The 21,819-nt window shown below is 39.5% G+C and overlaps 1 protein-coding gene across 3 annotated transcripts in view; it reads left to right on the forward strand.

The window, feature by feature from the left end:
- The window catches only part of SMYD3 (SET and MYND domain containing 3), a 740,343-nt gene that overhangs the window by 145,204 nt on the left and 573,320 nt on the right, over positions 1-21,819 (forward strand). For 2 of the 3 annotated variants that reach the window (XM_066381715.1, XM_066381725.1), the window contains exons 3-4: positions 17,914-18,021; positions 19,497-19,554. In XM_066381715.1, the coding sequence (XP_066237812.1) occupies positions 17,914-18,021; positions 19,497-19,554 (166 nt within the window). The remainder of the gene's footprint in view (positions 1-17,913; positions 18,022-19,496; positions 19,555-21,819) is intronic. The other variant, XM_066381734.1, reaches the window with a different exon arrangement.

Raw genomic sequence — 21,819 nt, forward strand, 5'->3', positions numbered from 1 at the left:
GAGATTTTCTTTTCTCATTTTCCATTTGCCTGATGAGTGATCGCATCTATTCTCATTACTTCTGTTGCCATCTTGAGACTCTATCTACAGCCCCTCCTTTCTCCTGAGCACTGACTTTGAAGGCAACTACCCTTTAAGCTGTCCTCTTCTGCCCTGTTTCTGCAGTCTGTCCTCTTGCCTCCACTGTCTAACTTACAGAAATGAGGTTTAACTTCTCATCTACTGATGGCCCTTTAAGTTCACTTTAGGAATTAAAAACATAATTACTTGTGTTGAAGGGGTAAAATGCATGTGCCTTACCTGCCATGTTCAACTATAAGCTGGCATTGACATTAAACTAATCTGGCATGGAAGTTTCTTTCAATGAAAATTGGAAGTCCATAGATGTGAAGGATTTATTTTGCCCTTCCAGCTAAAATATATCAATGAGGTCATTCCATCTTTTATGATTCCTCAGTAGATCAGAGTGGTTGGCAAACTTTCTGTAGAGGGCTGGATAGTAAATATTTTAGACTTTATGAGCCATAGGTTTTTTGAAATAACTACTCAACTCCGCTGTCATAGTATGAAATGAGTGACTGTAAACTGAGTGTGGCTACGTTTCAGGAAAACTTCGCAAAAACAAGTGGCAGAATGGATTTGACCCGCACCCTACACTAGATGATGATTAACTTACTTTGAGGAACTAAAGTTATTATTTATTATATGGTTTCTCAATTAACCAAGAGACTGTAATTCCCATTTTCCTAAGAAGTAATAACTTATTCTTGTTTCTTTGTCAACTTCATGCCCTAAGACCATCCTCCTGCCTCACTCCATCTTTGCATTTGGCCCAATCTGTCTAATTTGATTAAGGCTAGTGGGAAGGTGCTCTTCTTCTACATTTGGTACAGCATTCAGTAGCTTTTAAAATGGTAAGTCTAACATCTGTCACTAGGTCTCTAGCATGCTCTACGGAGATTTTAATCAATACTTGTCAGTCTCTGTTAGACAACCGGCTTAGTTTTCTGGTTTCCTTTTCCCAGATTCCAGTTTTTCAGATCTTCATCTGTCAGCCTGTGATTCAATATTGCATTACATGTGAGGCATAAAGAAGAAGATATTATTTACTTGCTATTAAGTAGTCTGTAAGAAAATTGAGTCCTTTTCCCCCCATAAATTGCATGGCAACTCAAGTCTTCTAAGTTTTATCCATAGGAAACCTGTGTAGATGATTGTGGATGAAGTGAATCTTGCATATGTGGTAAAAAAAAATGATGACACTGTTTAACATAGAATGTGTTCAGTTATTAATAATAATTTGTAATTAGTCACAAGTGGAATTGTTGAATAAATTGGTTTAAAATAATTTTTAAACATATTTTAAGCCAATTTCTTCATTCTTAATGACCCAACAATGAGGAAAATCCCATTCCAAATTTTCAATTCTGTGAAAACCAAATGTGGGCAGTTTTCAAACCTATTTTGACATTATTCAGATACTTGTTAGGAATGGATATTACAAAATGATAGCTTTTATCATTGAGAGACCACCTTAGAGATCATTGAGTCCATTCCTCTTACTGAATAAATGTCTGATGAGCCCAGGTCATGAATTAGATGTGTTTTACCCAAACCAGGTTCAATATGTGTTGACCCTTCCCATATTTTATCCCACACAATAATAAACTGCTTAACAATGAACATTTATTTTAACCAAAACCCAATTTTAAACAGTACAATAATGGGTTGTTGAGCTATCATGATTCTGTATCCAAGGAGGGAGGGAAGAATTATGTTAATAGTACAAAGGTTATTTTGAGTAAGAATGAAGAAGTAAGTTAATTTTTTGTTTTTATTGTAACATCTCATCAGTCCTCTCTTTTTGTAATCAAGCAATCAAGATCAAGCACACTGGTTAAAAATAATTGATAGGGATTTTACTGTCTTTTTTTTCTTTTGGGATGGCCTGAATTTCAAATAATCAATGATAACTATATGGCAAATTATATCTCTAAATGGTACTCGTTTTAGATTAAATGATGATATATCTATTGAACACCTTCTACATGCAAGATGCACATAATTAGTAGTTAACTTATTTACAAATACCAGAGATGAAGTTAAGTTGATAAAAGTTTATTGAGTGAGGCCCTGGCCGGTTGCTCAGTGGTAGAGCGTCGGCCTGGCGTGCAGGAATCCCAGGTTTGATTCCCGGCCAGGGCACACTGGAGAAGCGCCCATCTGCTTCTCCACCCCTCCCCCTCTCCTTCCTCTCTGTCTCTCTCTTCCCCTCCCGCAGCCAAGGCTCCACTGGAGCAAAGTTGGCCCCGGCACTGGGGATGGCTGTATGGCCTCTGCCTCAGGCTCTAGCATGGCTCTGGTTGCAACAGAGCAACGCCCGGGATGGGCAGAGCATTGCCCCCTGGTGGGCGTGCCGGGTGGATCCCGGTTGGGTTCATGCGAGAGTCTGACTGTCTCCCCTTTTCCAACTTCAGAAAAATACAAAAAAGGAAAAGAAAAAAAAAAGTTTACTGAGTCTTTGCATTGCAAAAGATTTTATTGACATTACCAAAAGAATTCATGGAAATGTTTTTTAAACATTTAAATAGAAATACATTTGAATCTTTGAGTTATAGATTTTCTAAAATAAACATTAAAAGGTTAAGTTTTTATTAAGCAGTAATTTTGTTTTCTCTTCACATAAAAATGCCTATCCCCAAATCACAGTTACTAGATGTAGGATAATTATATATGCTTTTATTTATAAATATAACACATGATATTTATAGAAATTCAAACATTTGGGTAAGTAAAAGGTGAAAGGCAAAAATAACTTTTTCTATTAGGAAAAATTAAAACATTATTCCCAATTTTTCAATTCAGTATGTTCAACAAATTTACCATGAGCATTCTTAAACTTCTGTGCATCATACCTCATTTAAATTTGTTAGGATTTATTCATTGTAAATGTTACTTTTGTGCCAACAATATGCGCATTAAAAATTTTGATATTCATTACCAAAACGCATGAGAAATGAGGAGAAACTTACAGTTTTACCAGTAAGGCTAGTCTCTAAATCCCTATGCTCTCGACACTTCTAAATACTGTTAGTTTCATTCAACTTTTCTAAACTGATTGGTCACCTATGTTATCTAATTTCTGTTAGCATTTCTTTGATCATTGATGTGGTTTATATATATGTATATATATATATATATACATACATATATATATATTTTCTAGGTATGAATTTCTAAGTTGATAAAAGTTGAATCCCTATCAATTATTTTTAACCAGTGTGCTTGATTTTGATTGCTTGATTACAAAAGGAGAGGACTGATGAGATGTTACAATAGAAAGTACTTTCATGTACTTTTTCTTTTTTCTATTTTAAAAATTGAAATATTCATCCTTTTCTAAGTTATTTTGTAAAAACAACCTTGTATTCTGGAGACATTTAACGTTGTTTACATACATGTTTTAGATTTTGCTTTTCTGGTTTGTGCTCTATTTTTAAATCTTGTTTGTGGTATTAGATCTTCTCCTTCTGATGTATAAAAGTGATTTATTTTTATGTAGTTCAGTATGTATATCTTTTCCTTTATGGTTTCTGGCTTTTATGTTCTGCTTAGAAACACTTTCCTCACCTCAATATTATAAAATGTTCATTCCATAGGACAATAGTTTAGTGATTAGTATAGAATGTGTTTTGTGGTTTCATCTTTTTAACATATATAATGATCTCTCTTTTTAAACTCAGTATAGCTTAGTGGTTTTCTTCAACCTTGGCTACAAAAGAATCCCATATGGTGATTAAAAACAATTCAAACACCCACCCGATCCTACCCCATTGTTGCTGTCAGAATCTCTAGGGTGGGTCCCAGGCTTTCTAAAAATTTCTTTTATTCAGTGTGAGAAGGGGAGGCAAAGACAGACTCCTGCATTTGCTCCAACTGAGATCCACCTGGAAAGCCCCCTAGGGGGCAATGTTGTGTCCATTTGGGGCATTTCTCCATTGCTCAGCAACTGAGCTCTTCTTAGCACATGAGGCAGAGACCATGGAGCCTTCCTCAGTCCTGGGGCCAATTTGCTCTATTAGAACCATGGCTACAGGACAGGAATGGGGGGGGCAAGATGGGAAGGGGTGGTGAAGCAGATGGGCGCTTCTCCTGTGTGTCCTGACTGGGAATCGAACCCAGGACATCCACATGCCTGGCTGACGCTCTACCACTGAGCCAATCAACCAGGGCCCCAGGCTGTGTTATTTAAGAAAATATTTTTAAGTGTGTGTGTGTGTGTGTGTGTGTGTATGTGTGTTGTACATCCCTATGTATCATTTTCCTATATCTGGATTTTTCAGCTGCTCAGACCCAACTTTACCTTTCTATGACAATTTTTATTGTACTCTCTACTATCTTGAAGTGAAATTTCATAGGTAATACAATTTACCTACTTACAAAGTTTCAGAATTCAGTATCAATATAATGCTATAACTGGAACCTGAAAAAGAAAATTACGACAACTTATAATGAAATAATATGTATGTATAATTAAATAATATGTAAATGCTTAGGTGTGATTAGACTAGAAAACAAGAAGTCATGTACACATACCTCTACAGAGTCACTGTGAAAAGGGAAGTACAAAATGCAGATCAGAAAATGTATTTTATTAGTCATGCAAACACTAAATATTGCTTTTAGTCACTTGCTTTTATGAAATATTAAATAACTTTAGCTAAAGTTCTTAAAGCAGTCTTCCCTTGATTTACCTAGAAAACTCAGTGTTATTAAGGCTATGTAAAAACAAGCTTTTTGTTTATATATATGAAAAAAGGTGTAGTTCTAGGCTTATAGCTACAAATAAGTTAGTCACCTCATGTTGGACTTGGAACAATTCTTCATTATATAGAAGTATTCTACACAGGATGTCTGTCTGGCATCTCTAGTTCTTGACCACTAATTGCCCATAGTACTTCCCAAGCACTAGTATCAAAAATACCTCTATGAATTTCCCAAAGAACCTTCAGGATTATCCCTATTGGCAACCATGGGTTTAATTAATGAGTTTATGTACTGAATCAAAATAGATACTGTAAAACATGAAAATACAGGGTGGGACAAAAGTAGCTGTATAGTTGAGAGTATGTGAAACAGTTTATTTTTGTGTTATTATTTATTAATTAATGTATCATTTTCCATGTAGATAACTCTAAACCTACTTTTGTCCCACCCTATATATAGATTCTGAAGTTGTTTTTTGAGTCATGTATGTACTGAATAATGGAATTGACTCAGAGGTCTTTATTTCCTTTTTTTTTCATCTAATACTCTTGTCTCCCATTGTGTTTATTTCTTAACACAATATTTTAATTTCCTTTGTCTTTCATGCTAATTTGTGATTATTGTACATCATTGTCGATTTTCAACTATGTGAGCAGAAAACATTACAATAATATTGTGAACAAAATCTTAATTACAGCCTGTATTTGCAATAATGGAAGAAAATAGGAAAATGTGAATCAAGAAGTTTATTTGAAAAACTGGCAGATTTCATGTTTCGTTATAATATGCCATTGAGGTCCAGACCAGGGTTAAAGTTTATAGAGTGAAGATAACGTCTGATGTTTTTGTATGATTGCGGGGTTTTGCTTCAAAGTCAAATGTAGTTGCTTAAAAGATTTTGTTTGTGGCCCTGGCCGGTTGGCTCAGCGGTAGAGCGTCGGCCTGGCGTGCGGGGGACCCGGGTTCGATTCCTGGCCAGGGCACATATGAGAAGCGCCCATTTGCTTCTCCACCTCCGCCCCCTTCTTCCTCTCTGTCTCTCTCTTCCCCTCCCGCAGCCAAGGCTCCATTGGAGCAAAGATGGCCCGGGCGCTGGGGATGGCTCCTTGGCCTCTGCCCCAGGCGCTAGAGTGGCTCTGGTCACTGCAGAGCGACGCCCCGGAGGGGCAAAGCATCGCCCCCTGGTGGGCAGAGCATCGCCCCTGGTGGGCGTGCCGGGTGGATCCCGGTCGGGCACATGCGGGAGTCTGTCTGACTGTCTCTCCCCGTTTCCAGCTTCAGAAAAAAAAAAAAAAAAGATTTTGTTTGTAAGCCTTTTTTTGATATGCTTCTGTTAGTAAGCCTTATTAAGAAGTGATGGCTGAAGCTGAAAAATAAGTCCTAACAATTAATGTTCTTTTTGTTTTTTAGTGAGAGAGACAGAGACAAAGAGAGACAGATAGAAGGACAGATAGGGACAGACAGACAGACAGGAAGGGTGAAAGATGAAAAGCATCAGTTCTTCGATGCGGCACATTACTTGTTCACTGATTGCTTTGTCATATGTGCCTTGACTGGGGGGCTACAGCCAAGCCAGTGACCCCATGCTCAAGCTAGTGACCTTTGGGCTCAAGTCAGCAACCATGTGGTCATGTTTATGATACCACACTCAAACTGGTGAGCCTGCACTCAAGCTGGATGAGCTCATAGTCAAGCTGGTGACCCTTGGGGTTTTGAACCTGGGTCCTCTGCATCCCAGGCCAATGCTCTATCCATTGTACCACTCACTGGTCAGGCTAACTATTAATGGATTTAAAAACTTGGATTTTAATATCATGCTAAGAAATGAAGTAGGGTGATACTATAATTATCAACTAGTTTCAAGTGATGTGGCTGCTTATAAAATTTATAATATTTATTTAGATTTTACTTGGTTTTTAGATGAAAAGAATGAATATCTTTTTTTGCTAAAGCAATTGGGAAGATAAATATGTTGCCTGATGTTTTTATTCAGTGATCTAGGAATAGCCTTAGGAAACATATTATAGTTTCTAATTCCTGTTGAAAAATGAAAGCTCAATATTATGTTAAATTCCTAAAATTGTTTTTGATAAGAATTCTCAAAAACTTGGATGTTTAAATAATGTCATCTAACATCAACTGATTCATTACCTAGGGGTACATTTTACTGTTACTCAACTCTAGTAAGCTGGGCTGGGCTGCTCCAATGTGGAGGTTTTCACGAAGTAGTAATAAATGACCCTTTGTAGTTGAGATAAGTGATCTGCTCTAAATATCTTTTGGTCCAAATTATCTTGGCCTTGTTTTACTAGGTGCAATCATTTTCAGCTGGACACTTAATCAGGCTTTGAATGGAGCCAAGGTGCTGTCTCAAAGACCCATTGGCGCTGTGTGGTTTATTTCTCCACACAGAGCCAGTCCATTGAGGGTACCAATCAGGCTTCTCTACTTTCAATACCAAATGAAAACTTCTGCCAGAGTTAGGGTTCTCCCTTCAATCAGCCATCAAAAATACCAACTCTCTAGTTTCCTCTTAGTGCGAATGACTGAATTTGACCCACTCTCATTCAAAGACCAGATGAAGGAAAGAAAGTATGTAGCTATATTTGAGTCAGTATATACCAACCTAACTTCCCAAAGGATGGCAATTACAATCTGGGGAATATCTGTTAAGTAACATATATGTTTCTTTAATGCAACTTTTTAGAACTTCTATATACTAAGCTAAACATAATATTTTGAATCCCTAAGTAGGATCTTCATTATACTATGTTTTTAAAACTTATTTGACAATGGAACCATATTTTTTTAGGGATCTTACACATATTGGTATTGCTAATTGCTCTTCCAAGACTAGCTCCCTGAATAATGGAAACATTTTTTCCCTGGTCCAGCTTTCGTGGTGGGCCAATCGCAGCGCTGTTTGGTTGCGCAGTAGTTATATTTTAATATTAAGCCTTTTAGTGAGTACAGGCATTAGAAGTAGCTGTGTGAAAGGCCATTAAAGTTATAAAGTATTGTTGAAGGCATTGTCTAGTATGTTGATTAGCATTCTCAGAATAAATTCCTCCTATGATTTAATACTTGGTGAAGCTTTGTATTTTTCTTTTCTGTCAGATGAGAATTATATAAGCTATTATGCTTTTCTTTTTTCAGCCTTGCCTTTAAGGTAACTCAAATAAGTGTGGTACACAACATAGTAATTATGTAGGTCACATTTAGCATAATAAGAATTTTTACCCCCCCCCCTTTTTCTATTTATGTAGCTGAGTAGTTAGATCCCAGCAGTTGAGCTTTACTTTCTTCACCTTTATAATAAGGACCTACATTTGGAATATTGTGAATATCAAATGAAATACTCTTTTTTAACTGCTTACTCATGTGTCAGACACACTGTAGAATGTTTAGTAAATGCTATAGGACTATTTTCATAATTTAAACATTTTCTGTTTCTAATTTTACAACTTTACTTAATACACATCTTTACTTCGAAGCAACACAGTCTTGTTTAGAAGTGAGAAGTATAAATACTAAAACAAAAGATTACAAACATCACATTCAGAACATTGATATTGCAGATATGAAGGAACACAGTGAGGTAGCCATGAGTAGAGTTGATGAAAGAAGCGGTGTGCCTTTAGTAAACATTGTCTCCAGGATTCAGATGTTAGGAAGTAACAACAACCAACCACCCCTTCACCCAACAACTTGATAGGGTAGTCTTTCTGAGCAAAATGCAGACTTGACACAGTTTTAAAGTAGCTGCAGCTCTTTGGAAATTTTTGGTTGTGCTGTGTGTTTGTTCTACAAGTGGAAAAGAGAAATCCACCTAGGCGGATTGTATCAGCCCAGAAGTTGGGAAGCAGACTTAAAAACTCTGAAATAAAAAGTATCATGAGAGGCAGCAAGATGGTGATGGAGTAGGCAGACATACCAACTTCCACCTCCCAGCACCAAAGTGGATTACAACTTAATTTTAAGTACAATCATCTGGAAAAACCAACTTTGGACTAAACTAAGAGGATTCTTTAACAAAGGAAGACCGAAGAAGCCACACTGAGACTGGTAAAAAAAGAAAAGCTGAAACGCGGAGAGGGCTGCCTAACTCCCAGGAGTGAACGGCAGCCCAGAGAGATGTGGCGGGAAATAAGTTTAGCAGAGAGGGGAGGGCCCTGGGCCCCAGGAACAAAGCCCCAGCCTGCAGTGCCAGAGCCTCGAAGAGACATATGGACAGTATTTAGCTGCAAAACAAGCCAGTATACTGTTTGCGGGAAAGAGACAGATCTCAGACCTAGGATTCTTTTTTTTTTTTTTTTATAAATAAATTTTTATTTTAATGGGGTGACATCAATAAATCAGGGTACATACATTCAAAGAAAACATTTCCAGGTTATCTTGTCATTTAGTTCTGTTGCATACCCATCACCCGAAGAGAGATCGTCCTCCGCCACCCTCCATCCAGTTCTCTCTGTACCCCTCCCCCTCCCTCTTTCCCTCCTTCCCTCCCCCCACCCCCTGTAACCACCACACTCCTGTCCATGCCTCTTAGTCTCGCTTTTATGTCCCACCAATGTATGGACTCCTGCAGTTCCTGTTTTTTTCTAATTCGCTTATTTCACCCCGCACAATGCTACCAAGACTCCACCATTCCGCTGTAAGTGATCCAATGTCATCATTTCTCCTAGCTGAATAGTATACCATGGTGTATATGTGCCCCATCTTCTTCATCCAGTCCTCTATTTTTTTTTTTTTTACAGTGATTAAAAGCCTTTAAGCAAACTCTTGGCCAATACAGCAGGAATCCCTAAAAGAGTAGTGTCCTTAACATGTTCACCAAGTCCAAGTTGACCCCATCACCATGCCAAATCCCTGAAAAATGCAACCCAACCACAGTTCAGTCTGTTAGGAGCTGTCACAGGGAGCAGGAGTCCAGGAAAGTTCCCCACAGGAAAAGTCCGCATGGCACTGGAATTGTTGTCACCATTCTATACTTTGCAGCTCATGTCCAAGTCCCAATGACCGCTGCTTCTAGCTGGTAATGATTCAGGTAGATCTAGGATTATTTTTAAAGGGACCACGCAGGAAACCTCTTTTACAACCACTCACCCGGGGCTCTGGGGGACAGGGAGAGATAAGAGGACTAGATTAGCAGGAAGAGAGTGTAATCTAGGAGACACAGGGAGAAACACTTTGAGGGACAGCCACCCTAACCCCTGGGTTGAGTCACTCCTTAAATCAAGAGTGAATATTTTTCCTGGAACCAGAAATACCAGCAAAGGGAAGCAGGTCACCAGCCAAACAGAAGATCTCCTGCTGCACTTAGAGCAGAGTCGCTTAGAAGGAGGGAGCCATCAGGGATACAGTATTGAATGCTAAGGTCTGAGCTGCATTGCCCCCCCCCCCACACACACACTGCTCAGTACTCACCAGAGGGCGGACGGTGGTGACGGGATGCAGAAATGCAGTCCTGTAGGTGGGGGTGAAAGCTGGGCTGGCCGTGACTGAGACTCGGCATGAGCTCAGTCCTGCCCGGCGGGGAAGAGGCTGAGGGTGGCTGTGGTGGCGGAAGGGGTGCACAAAAGTGGTTCAACACACGGCTGAGGGCCGGGTGAGCAAGAGTGGTCCACAGGGGCAAGGTAAAAGCTGGGAACCATGAGCGCAGGTGCGCAGCCCCACCTGCGGCTGAGGCTTGTGGACCGGAGTGTGAGTGCAGCCCCACCGATGGGGGCGGGGCAAAATCAAGGCTGGCCAAGGCTTGTAGCCTGGGCACGTGAACACAGTCCCGCCCATGGAGGAGAGGTGGAAACTGCAGCGACTACAGCAGCGGACCAGCACCAGCAATGCACTTACCCAAATGCCTGAGGGAGCGGCAGAGGGGGTGGTAGGCCAGCAGACAGACCTCACCTAGGGAACACAGAGGCCAAACCCATCAGATTCCTGTGGCCACACCCTTCTTATACTCAGACAAAATGGGAAGGCAGAGAAATGCAACCCAAATGAAACAAGAGAAATCCCCAGAAAAGGACTTGAATGAGTTGGATATAACCAAATTACCAGATGCAGAGTTTAAAATAATGATTGTTAGGATGCTGAAAGATCTTAGAGCAACAATGGATGGACATAACGAGCACCTAAATAAAGAAATAGCAAGTATTATAAGGACATTGAAATAATAAAAAAAGAATCAGTCAGAAATGACAAATACAATATCAGAAATGAGGACCACACTGGAAGGAATTAAAAGCAGGATGGATGAAGCTGTGGGTCAAATCAGTGATTTAGAAGACAAGATAAACGAAAGCATGGAAGTAGAACAGCAAAAGGAAAAGAGGCTCAAAAAGTCTGAGGAAACTCTAAGAGAGCTCTGTGACAACATGAAGGGAAATAACATCTGCATCGTAGGGATTCCTGAAGAAAAGAAACAACAAAGGATAGAGAGCTTGTTTGAAGAAATCATAGCTGAAAACTTCCCTAAATTGATGCAGGAAGAAGTCACACAGGTTCCAGAAGCACAGCAAATGCCATTAAAGAGAAACCCAAATAAATCTACACCAAGACACATCCTAATTAAAATACCAAAACTAAGAGATAAAGAATGAATACAAAAAGCTGTAAGAGAAAAGCAGTCTCTTACCTAAGAGGAGCTCCCATAAGGATGACATTGGACTTCCCAACAGAAAGTTGGCTAGAAGGGAATGGCAAGAAATATTTAAAGTTATGCAGAAAAGACCCTACAGCCAAGACTTCATTATCCAGCAAGGCTATCGTTTAAAATTAAAGGAGAAATAAAAAGCTTCCCAGACAGAAAAACAAACTCAAGGAATTCATTACTACCAAACCAATGCTGCAAGAAATGTTAAGGGGTCTGTTGTAAATAGAGCAAAGGGGAAAAAGAATATAGTAAAAGAGGAATGTAGCTTTAAGGAATAAAATGGCAATAAACAACTACATATCAATAATAACCTTAAGTGTAAATGGATTAAATGATCCAATCAAAAGACATAGGGTAGCTGCATGGATAAGAAAACAGGACCCATACATATGCTGCCTACAAGAGACCCACCTCAAAACAAAAGAAACACATAGACTGAAAGTAAAAGGTTGGAAAAAAAATATTTCATGCAAATGGAAATGAAAAAAAAGCTGGGGTAGCAATACTTATATCAGACAAAATAGACTTTAAAACAAAGGCTATAGTAAGAGATAAAGAAGGTCACTACATAATGATAAAGGGAGCAATTCAACAGGAAGATATAACCATTATAAATATCTATGCACCTAATATAGGAGCACAAAATTATAAAAAGCAGACTTTGATGGATATAAAGGGTGAGATTAACAGCAGTACTATAATAGTAGGGGATTTCATTACCCCACTAAAATGACTGTATAGATCTTCAAGAAAGAAAATTAACAGCCCTGGCCGGTTGGCTCAGTGGTAGAGTGTCGGCCTGGCGTGCAGAAGTCCCGGGTTCGATTCCCAGCCAGGGCACACAGGAGAGGCACCCATCTACTTCTCCACCCCTCCCCCTCTCCTTCCTCTCTGTCTCTCTCTTCCCCTCCTGCAGCGAGGCTCCATTGGAGCAGAGATGGCCCGGGCGCTGGGAATGGCTCCTTGGCCTCTGCCCCGGGCGCTGGAGTGGCTCTGGTCGCAACGGAGCCACGCCCTGGAGGGGCAGAGCATCGCCCCCTGGTGGGCGTGCCGGGTGGATCCTGGTCGGGCGCATGCGGGAGTCTGTCTGACTGTCTCTCCCCGTTTCCAGCTTCGGAAAAATACAGGAAAAAAAAAAAGAAAAGAAAAGAAAGAAAATTAACAAAGAAACAGCAACCTTAAAGGACACACTAGATAAACTGTATTTAATGGATATCTTCAGAACCTTTCATCTTAAAGCAGGAGAATATACATTCTTTTCAAGTGCTCATGGTACATTCTCTAGGATGGACCACATGTTAGGGCACAAAAGAGGTCTCAATAAGTTTAAGAAGATCGAAATCGTATCGAGCACTCTCTCTGATCACAATGGCATGAATCTAGAAAGCAACGATAACAGAAAAACGGAAAAATACTCAAACACTTGGAAACTAAATAGCATGTTATTAAATAATGAATGGATTAACTGGGATAAAAAAAGAAATAAAAAATTTCTAGAAACAAATGATAACAAGCACATAACAACTCAAAATTTATGGGACACAACAAAAGCAGTCCTGAGAGGTAAGTTCATAGCATTTCAGGCATACCTTAAGAAGATAAAAAAGCTCAAATAAACAACTTAACCCTGCATCTAAAAGAACTAGAAAAAGAACAGTAAGTAAAGCCCAGAGGTAGTAGAAGGAAGGAAATAATAAAGATTGGAGCAAAAATAAATGACATAGAGGCTAAAGAAACAACAGAAGATCAATGAAACCAGGAGCTGGTTCTTTGAAAAGGTAAACAAGATCAATGAACCTTTAACCAGACTTACCTAGAAAAAAAGAGAGAGGACTCAAATAAATAAAATTAGAAATGAAAGTGGAGTAATAACAACTGACACAGCAGAAATACAAAGGATTGTAAGAAAATACTATGAAGAACTCTATGCCAAAAAATTAAATAACCTAGGTGAAATGGACAATTTTCTTGAAACATATAATCTTTCAAAAATCAATCTGGAAGAAACAGAAAACCTAAACAGACCAAAAAGATTTGTTTCGATTACACCAAAAAAGATCGAAACAGTTATCAAAAATCTCCCAACAAACAAAAGCCCTGGGCGAGATGTCTACACAGGTGAATTCTTCCATATATTCAAAGAAGAACTAACTCCTATCCTTCTCAAGCTATTTAAAAATATTCAAGAGGAAGGAAGACTTCCAAGCTCCTTTTATGAGGTAAGCATAATTCTGATTCCAAAACCAGGCAAAGACAAAACAAGGAAAGAAAATTATAGACCAGTATCCCTGATGATTTTAGATGCTAATATCCTCAACAAAACATTAGCAAACCGGAACTAGCAATACATGAATAAAATCATACATCATGATCAAGTGGGATTTATTCTAGGGAGGCAAGGCTGGTACATTATTTGTAAATCAGTCAATGTGATTCATCACATAAAGAAAAGGAAGGAGAAAAACCACATGATAATATCAATAGATGCAGAAAAAGCATTTGATAAAATTCAGCACCCATTCATTATCAAAACTCTCAACAAAGTTGGAATACAGGGAACATACCTCAACATGATAAAGGCCATCTATGACAAACCCACAGCCAACATCATACTCAATGGGCAAAAATAAAAACAATTTCGTTAGGATCAGGAACAAGGCAGGGGTGCCCCCTTTCACCACTCCTATTCAACATAGTTCTGGAAGTCCTAGTCACACCAATCAAACAACAAGAAGAAATAAAAGGCACCCAAATTGGAAAAGAAGAAGTATGACTATGATTATTTGCAGATGATATGATACTGTATATAGAAAACCCTTAAGTCTCAGTCAAAAAACTACTGGAACTGATAAATGAATTCAGGAAGGTGGCAGGATATAAAATTAATACTCAGAAATCAGAGGCATTTTTATACACCAACAATGAACTGTCAGAAAGAGAAATTAAGAAAACAATCTTGGCCCTGGCCAGTTGGCTCAGTGGTAGAGCGTCAGCCTGGCATGCGGGAGTCCCTAGTTCGATTCCCGGCCAGGACACACAGGAGAAGCACCCATCTGCTTCTCCACCCCCACCCCCTCTCCTTCCTCTCTGTCTCTCTCTTCCCCTCCCGCAGCCAAGGCTCCATTGGAGCAAAGATGGCCTGGGTGCTGGGGATGGCTCCTTGGCCTCTGCCCCAGGTGCTAGAGTGGCTCTGGTCGCAATAGAGAGATGCCCCGGAGGGGCAGAGCATCGCCTCCTGGTGGGCAGAGCGTCGCCCCCTGGTGGGCGTGCCGGGTGGATCCTGGTCGGGTGCACGCGGGAGTCTGTCTGACTGTCTCTCCCCGTTTCCAGCTTCAAAAAAATAAAAACAAAAAAAAAAAAAAAAAAAAAAAAGAAAACAATCTTCTTCACTATTGCAACAATAAAAAAATAAAAGTACCTAGGAGTAAATTTAACCAAGGAGGTTAAAGACTTGTACTCGGAAAATTATAAAACACTGATAAAAGAAATCAAGGAAGATACGATCAAGTGGAAGCATATACCATGTTCTTGGATAGGAAGAATAAACATTATTAAAATGTCTATTTTACCCAGAGCAATTTATAAATTTAATGTAATACCAATTAAAATGCCAATGACTTACTTCAAAGATATAGAACAAATATTCCAAGCATTTATTAATATATGGAACCGAAAAAGAACACGGATAGCCTCAGCAATCTTGAAAAAGAAGAATAAAGTGGGAGGTATCACACTTCCTGCTATCAAGTTATACTACAAGGCCATTGTACTCAAGCAGCTTGATACTGGCATATGACCAGACCTATAGATTAATGGAATAGAACAGAGAACCCAGACATAAACCCACAGCTTTATGGACAATTGATATTTGACAAAGGAGGTAAGAGCATACAATGGTGTAAAGACAGCCTCTTTAATAAATGGTGTTGTGAATATTGGACAGCTACTACAAAAATTGAAACTAGACCACCAACTTACACCATTCACAAAAATAAACTCAAAATGGATAAAAGATTTAAATATAAGTTGTGAAACCATAAGCATCTTAGAAGAAAACATAGGCAGTAAGCTCTCCGACATCTCTCGCAGCAATATATTTGCTGATATATCTCCACGGGCAAGTGAAATAAAAGACAGGATAAACAAATGGGACTATATCAAACTAAAAAGCTTTTGCACAGCTAAAGACAATAAGAACAGAATAAAAAGACAAACTACACAATGGGAGAACATATTCGACAATACTTCTGATAAGGGGTTAATAACCAAAATTAAAAAAAATACTTGTAAATCTCAACACCAGAAAGACAAACAGTCCAATCAAAAAATGGGAAAAATAAATGAATAGACACTTCTCCAAAGAGGACATACAGTTGGGCAACAGACAGATGAAAAAATTTGAATATCACTAATCATAAGAGAAATGACCAGTCAGAATGGCGCTCATTAACAAAACAACACAGAATAAGTGCTGGCGAGGATGTAGAGAAAAGGGAACCCTCCTGCACTGCTGGTGGGAATGCAGACTGGTGCAGCCACTGTGGAAAACAGTATGGAGATTCCTCAAAAAATTAAAAATGGAACTGCCTTTTGACCGAGCCACCCAACGTTTAGGAATATATCCCAAGGACACCATAGCACTGATTCAAAAGAAGAAATGCACCCCCATGTTTATGACAGCATTGTTCACAATAGTGAAGATCAGGAAACAGCCATGTCCATCAGTGGACGAATGAATTAAAAAGCCATGGTACAGATATACAATGGAATACTAGGGGGCCATGAAGAAGAAGGAAATCTTACCTTTTGCGACAACATGGATGGACCTGGAAACTATTATGTTAAGTGAAATAAGCCAGGAAGAGAAAGAAAGATATCATATGACCTCACTCATTTGAGGAATGCAATGAACAATGTGAACTGAGGAATGGAATTGAGACAGAGGAGGGATCGAAGGGACCAGAGGAAAAGAGGACAGAGGGAAATGATAGGATGGATAAACCTGAAGGGAAGGGGAGGGTGCTGTGGGGAGGAGAGCAAGGGAGATGTTGAGGGGAGTACGGTGGAGGGGGATGCATTCGGGGCGACACTAGAATCTATGTAATCACAATATAATTAAAATCTATTATAAAAAAAAGAAAAATGTATTGTGAGCATCAGGTATTTCAGTGATGGAACTTCCAATTCTCAGTTAGAATAGAACATATTAGACATTTGGTCTTGCTTTCTCCCACTGACTAGGGCTAAAAAGTAGATATTCTGGGTTTAATTTCATGAAATAATTCATATAATTGAAACCATGGCATTTCTGTCTCAAGACTTCGAGAGAGAGCATCCTTCCCTTTAGCCCTCTCATCACTAGAGTTGCAAGACTGGTGAGTGGCTCACTGGTCTCTTCAGCTATACCAGCTCATGGTTAAATCATGCATTAAGTGACCATATAATTTATCATCCAAACTACGCTTTTCTGAATGAAAAGGGGCACTGTTAATATTTAGGTCAGAACAACATAAATAAGTTAGCCCTGGGAAAACTAAATATTTGGCTAATTACTCCTTTTCTTTGTTAGCTTTATAAAGAAAAAGGCTTGATATTTTTTATTCTGTTAGCCTTCCTGATAGTTCTTTTTTTTTTTTTTTTCTTTTCCTGAAGCTGGAAACAGGGAGAGACAGTCAGACAGACTCCCGCATGCGCCCGACCAGGATCCACCCGGCACGCCCACCATGGGGCGACGCTCTGCCCACCAGGGGGCGATGCTCTGCCCATCCTGGGCGTCGCCATGTTGCGACCAGAGCCACTCTAGCGCCTGAGGCAGAGGCCACAGAGCCATCCCCAGCGCCCGGGCCATCTTTGCTCCAGTGGAGCCTTGGCTGCGGGAGGAGAAGAAAGAGACAGAGAGGAAAGCGCGGCGGAGGGGTGGAGAAGCAAATGGGCGCTTCTCCTATGTGCCCTGGCCGGGAATCGAACCCTGGTCCTCCGCACGCTAGGCTGACGCTCTACCGCTGAGCCAACCGGCCAGGGCCCTGATAGTTCTAAACTCACTTTAGCAACAGAGAAATTCAGAAGGCTCTCAGCTGTGTTTTAATTTTCCTGAACCATGTGTTTTATTTTCAAATTTAAACTGTATTTTCTTTTTGTATTCAACATCACTGTCTATTACGGAATCCTATATAATCAGCTAAATGACTGTTTTATAAATTTATGAAGTAGTCATAATGATTCTTTCTTTGGACTTCACCAGCTAGGTAATAGCCGAGGGGCAAATTAAAGGACAAGGGTGAAGTGGGCACTCTTAATGCCCACCTAGTAATGGCACACTTGCAAAGACTGAATCCTGAATCATTAATGGGTTTAAAGTACTGCCTTTTTTTAAATTGCAGTTATATATAGGCTATTGCAATTAAATTAATGTTGATAACCGTCAACATTCAAAACCAGTGTAAATGGAAGTTAAATTTTTATGTGTTGTGTACTCTCCTACCCTGTCTTCACAGAAAAAAGCTTGGCCCAACCACAAGCGCGAATGCAAATGCCTCAGAAGCTGCAAACCCAGGTACCCCCCAGACTCCGTCCGGCTTCTTGGCAGAGTTGTCTTCAAACTTGTGAGTATAGAGCCTGAGAAATATTCTTGGGCTTTAATTTAATGAAAGCACTTGCAGTTGCATGTGTTATTTCTATTTAAGGCTGAACTGAAACCCATGGGAAGATAGAAGGTGTATCAGTCCAGGGAGTGTCTTTAGACAAAAGCTGGCTGTTTTCCTGTTGATCACAGAGTCAGTGGCAGTGATGAAGTGCATGGCCTTGCTTTGAAGGCCCTGTGTGTCATCTCCTGGGACTGGAGACACAAGGTCCGATATCTGTCACATGAGACATTAGTTACCTTGCCTGAAGTACTTTCCTTCTATGAACTAATGCACAGGGCATGTATATAATTTTGTTGGTTGCCTCTTCAAGTGAGATTTTAATGTGAGGAAAATGAATCTTCCCTGGAAGAGTACTTATCTTTTTATTTATAGTCAAGATTCAGTGAAGTCGTTTCTTCAGTTCTTTTCTTCACTCTGCCAGAACAGCTAGCGGCTTCTGTGAAAGCCACCCCTTGTGACAACTTCTAGATGTTTTTGGATCAGGCATTAGTATGAATATCTCTTTATCAGATTATTGCAGGCTCCAGCTCTGTGCTGTCCTGTTTTAATAGACTTTTTTGGCTGTAGAATTTTATAGAGGTTTTGTCTTAGGACTGAATGTACAATGCATATATTACTATTTTCAAATGTGTACATTGTATTGAATTGAAAAATACAAATTTATTTCAAAGCATTAATATATTCAGAGCAACTTTATCATTATGCATCTCTTCACCCACAGGATATTAAAAGTACAATCATTATTATATTTGAGTGTGAACTTGTTTTTCTACTTTATTAATATTGAAAATATAGAGAGCCACTGTTAGAGCAGAAATGGGTTGCTTCAGAATCACCCAAGATCCTGGTTCTCAGTTTCCACCCCGATCTGCTGAATCAAAATAGAATAGAAAGCAGTAGTAATGATAGTTAATTTCTACTGGGCCCTTACTATTTCTGTGCTCTGTGATAATTGCTTTACATGGTGTACCTCATTTCATCCCCACAAGCCCAGCGAATCAGGTGCCATTGTTACTTCTGTGTTCCAGAAAAGGCTCTTGACTTCTCTTGACTTGAGGTTAAGTAACTTGCCCAAGTTCGTACAGTTTGTAATAAATTTATTATTTTTATTCAATCACCTTTGCTTTTTTATGATAATTTGTAATAAAATTCTTATAATGATACAACTTGTGTGAGTATAGCTGGTAAAAGAATAAAAGTATGAAAACTTGTAAAAGAGTTTTGCATTTGAAAATTAAGCTGAGGATTACGTCACAACTTACATTTTATTTGAAAGTTGTTACTGATTAAATAGAAAGTAATGAAGAGAAGGAATATACTGTGTGGAAATTTGCCTTTTTAATAGACTTTCATTTAAATGTCTAAGGATACTCAAACATACTCATTTCTGTATTGGAAAATGTGAAGTTGTTTTTGGTGTTTTCCCTTCCTAGATGGAACAAACACCTTCTGAATCGGAGAAACTTTACTCATTTTATGATCTGGAATCAAGTAAGTGGTTGTCAATCAGCATCTTTAACAAAATTCCTGTCATTTATTGTCTGAGCTGGTGAATTGCTTTGTTTTTGTCTCTCTGTTATGTGAGGGAAATCTAACGTTGGTTTATTTAATTTATTCCAGGGTAGCTTTGGCCATATTGGAATTTATAAAGTGCCAGGTGAGGCAACCAGGGGAGTGGGACACCTAGTCCAGTTGACAAAATAATTTTTGTTCTGTCTCTCCCTTTCTTAGTCTCTTCTTCCCACTCTTGGTTTCTTTTTGCTGTCAGGGAACAGTGATATGAATGGGGTGAGGTTGTGGTGTTCCACATTTAGGTTCACTGGCCCTTGAGATAATAAGGAAAGTAGCGAAACTTAGGCTCTCTGACCGCACTGAGCGTTGTTCTTCTCCTGAACCGCCAGGATAGTGGTCAAGCTAGTTGGGAACACTGAAGGGCTTTCTAAATCTGAGTGTTAAGTAATTATAGGGTTTATTTTTTCTTCGTCTTGGCACAGATCCTTTTCATGGAAGTTATGAATAACTCTTACCCAAGAGTAACAAGAGTTCACAGAGTAAATTTGCTACACAGTTTAATGGTTTTGGATGGAGACAAATCTAGTACAGATTTATGGTCATGGAGTCCAAAGTGCCACTGAGAATAAATTATTATTTAAGAATCACCAGTCATTAGAGAGATGCAAATCAAAACTACAGTGCGATAAACATCTCACACCCACTAAGATGGCAGCTATCAACGAAAAAAAAAAAAAGAGAAAACAGGTGTTGTCGAGGATGTGGAAGAACTGTTGGTAGGAACGTAGAGTGGTATGTCTGCAATGGCTGACAGTACAGAGGTGCTTCAAAAAATTAATTATACAATTTCCATGACCCTGGAGTCTGGTTATACACTCAAAAAACTTGAAAGCAAATATTTATTCATCCATATTTATAGCAGTTATTAGTCAGAACAGCTAAAACAGGGAAGCAACCCAAGTGTCCATTGATGGATGAATGGATGAGCAAAATGTGTTATGTATCCACAATGGGATATTATTCAGCCTTAAAAAGGAAGGAAATACTGACATATGCTTTCATAGATGAACCTTGAGAACATTATGCTAAGTGGTATAAACTAATCACAGAAAGGCAAATACTGTATGATTTCACTGATGTGAGGTTCTTAGAGTACTCAAAATCGTAAAGACAGAAAAACAGTGGTTACCAAGGGCTGTGGGGAGGCATCAGTGGGAAGTTCATGTTTAATGGGATAGTTTCAGTTTTACAAGATGGAAAGTGTTACGAAGGTGGATGGTCGTGATGTTTGCACAACAATGTGAGTATATTGTATGCCTCTGAACTGTACACTTAAAAAATGGTTAAGAAAGATGGTAAATTTTATGTTAGTATATTTCACCGCAATTTAAAAAAGGAAAAAAAAGGGAGAACTCATTGGATTAATTGTTATGTTGGACAAGTAATTTAAAGAATATATGTAGGCCTGACCTGTGGTGGCACAGTGGATAAAGCATCGACCTGGAATGCTGAGGTTGCCGGTTCAAAACCCTGCGCTTGCCAGGACAAGGCACATATAGGAGCTGATGCTTCCTGCTCCTCACCCACCTTCTCTCTCTCTCTCTCTCTCTCTCTAAAATGAATCAAAGCTTTAAAAATTAAAAAAAAAGAAAAAAAGAGTACATATAGACCTGATATAAGCAGCAGAGCTATGCTGTGGTTCAACTCATGTTTTCAAGTCTAAATAGAGAACTAATTAATAATTTTTTCCTTGACCTATTACTGCTAAAAAACTAACATCTCTTGCAGTGAGTTGCACTGTTAACATGAACCCTGCTCAGTACCAGTGTTGTACATGCTGGCTTAAGTGTAATGTACTCAAACATTAATTGAATTGTGCACTCTTAGTTTTCTTTTTTTTCTTTTTTTTTTTTTTTTTGTATTTTTCTGAAGCTGGAAATGGGGAGAGACAGTCAGACAGACTCCCGCAGGCGCCCGACCGGGATCCACCCAGCATGCCAACCAGGGGCGAAGCTCTGCCCACCAGGGGGCGATGCTCTGCCCCTCCGGGGCGTCGCTCTGTCGCGACCAGAGCCACTCTAGTGCCTGGGGCAGAGGCCAAGGAGCCATCCCCAGCGCCCGGGCCATCCTTGCTCCAATGGAGCCTTGGCTGCGGGAGGGGAAGAGAGAGACAGAGAGGAAGGAGGGGGGGGGTGGAGAAGCAAATGGGCGCTTCCCCTATGTGCCCTGGCCGGGAATCGAACC

Source organism: Saccopteryx leptura, chromosome 1, assembly GCF_036850995.1.
Source record: "Saccopteryx leptura isolate mSacLep1 chromosome 1, mSacLep1_pri_phased_curated, whole genome shotgun sequence".
Classification (NCBI taxonomy): domain Eukaryota; kingdom Metazoa; phylum Chordata; class Mammalia; order Chiroptera; family Emballonuridae; genus Saccopteryx; species Saccopteryx leptura.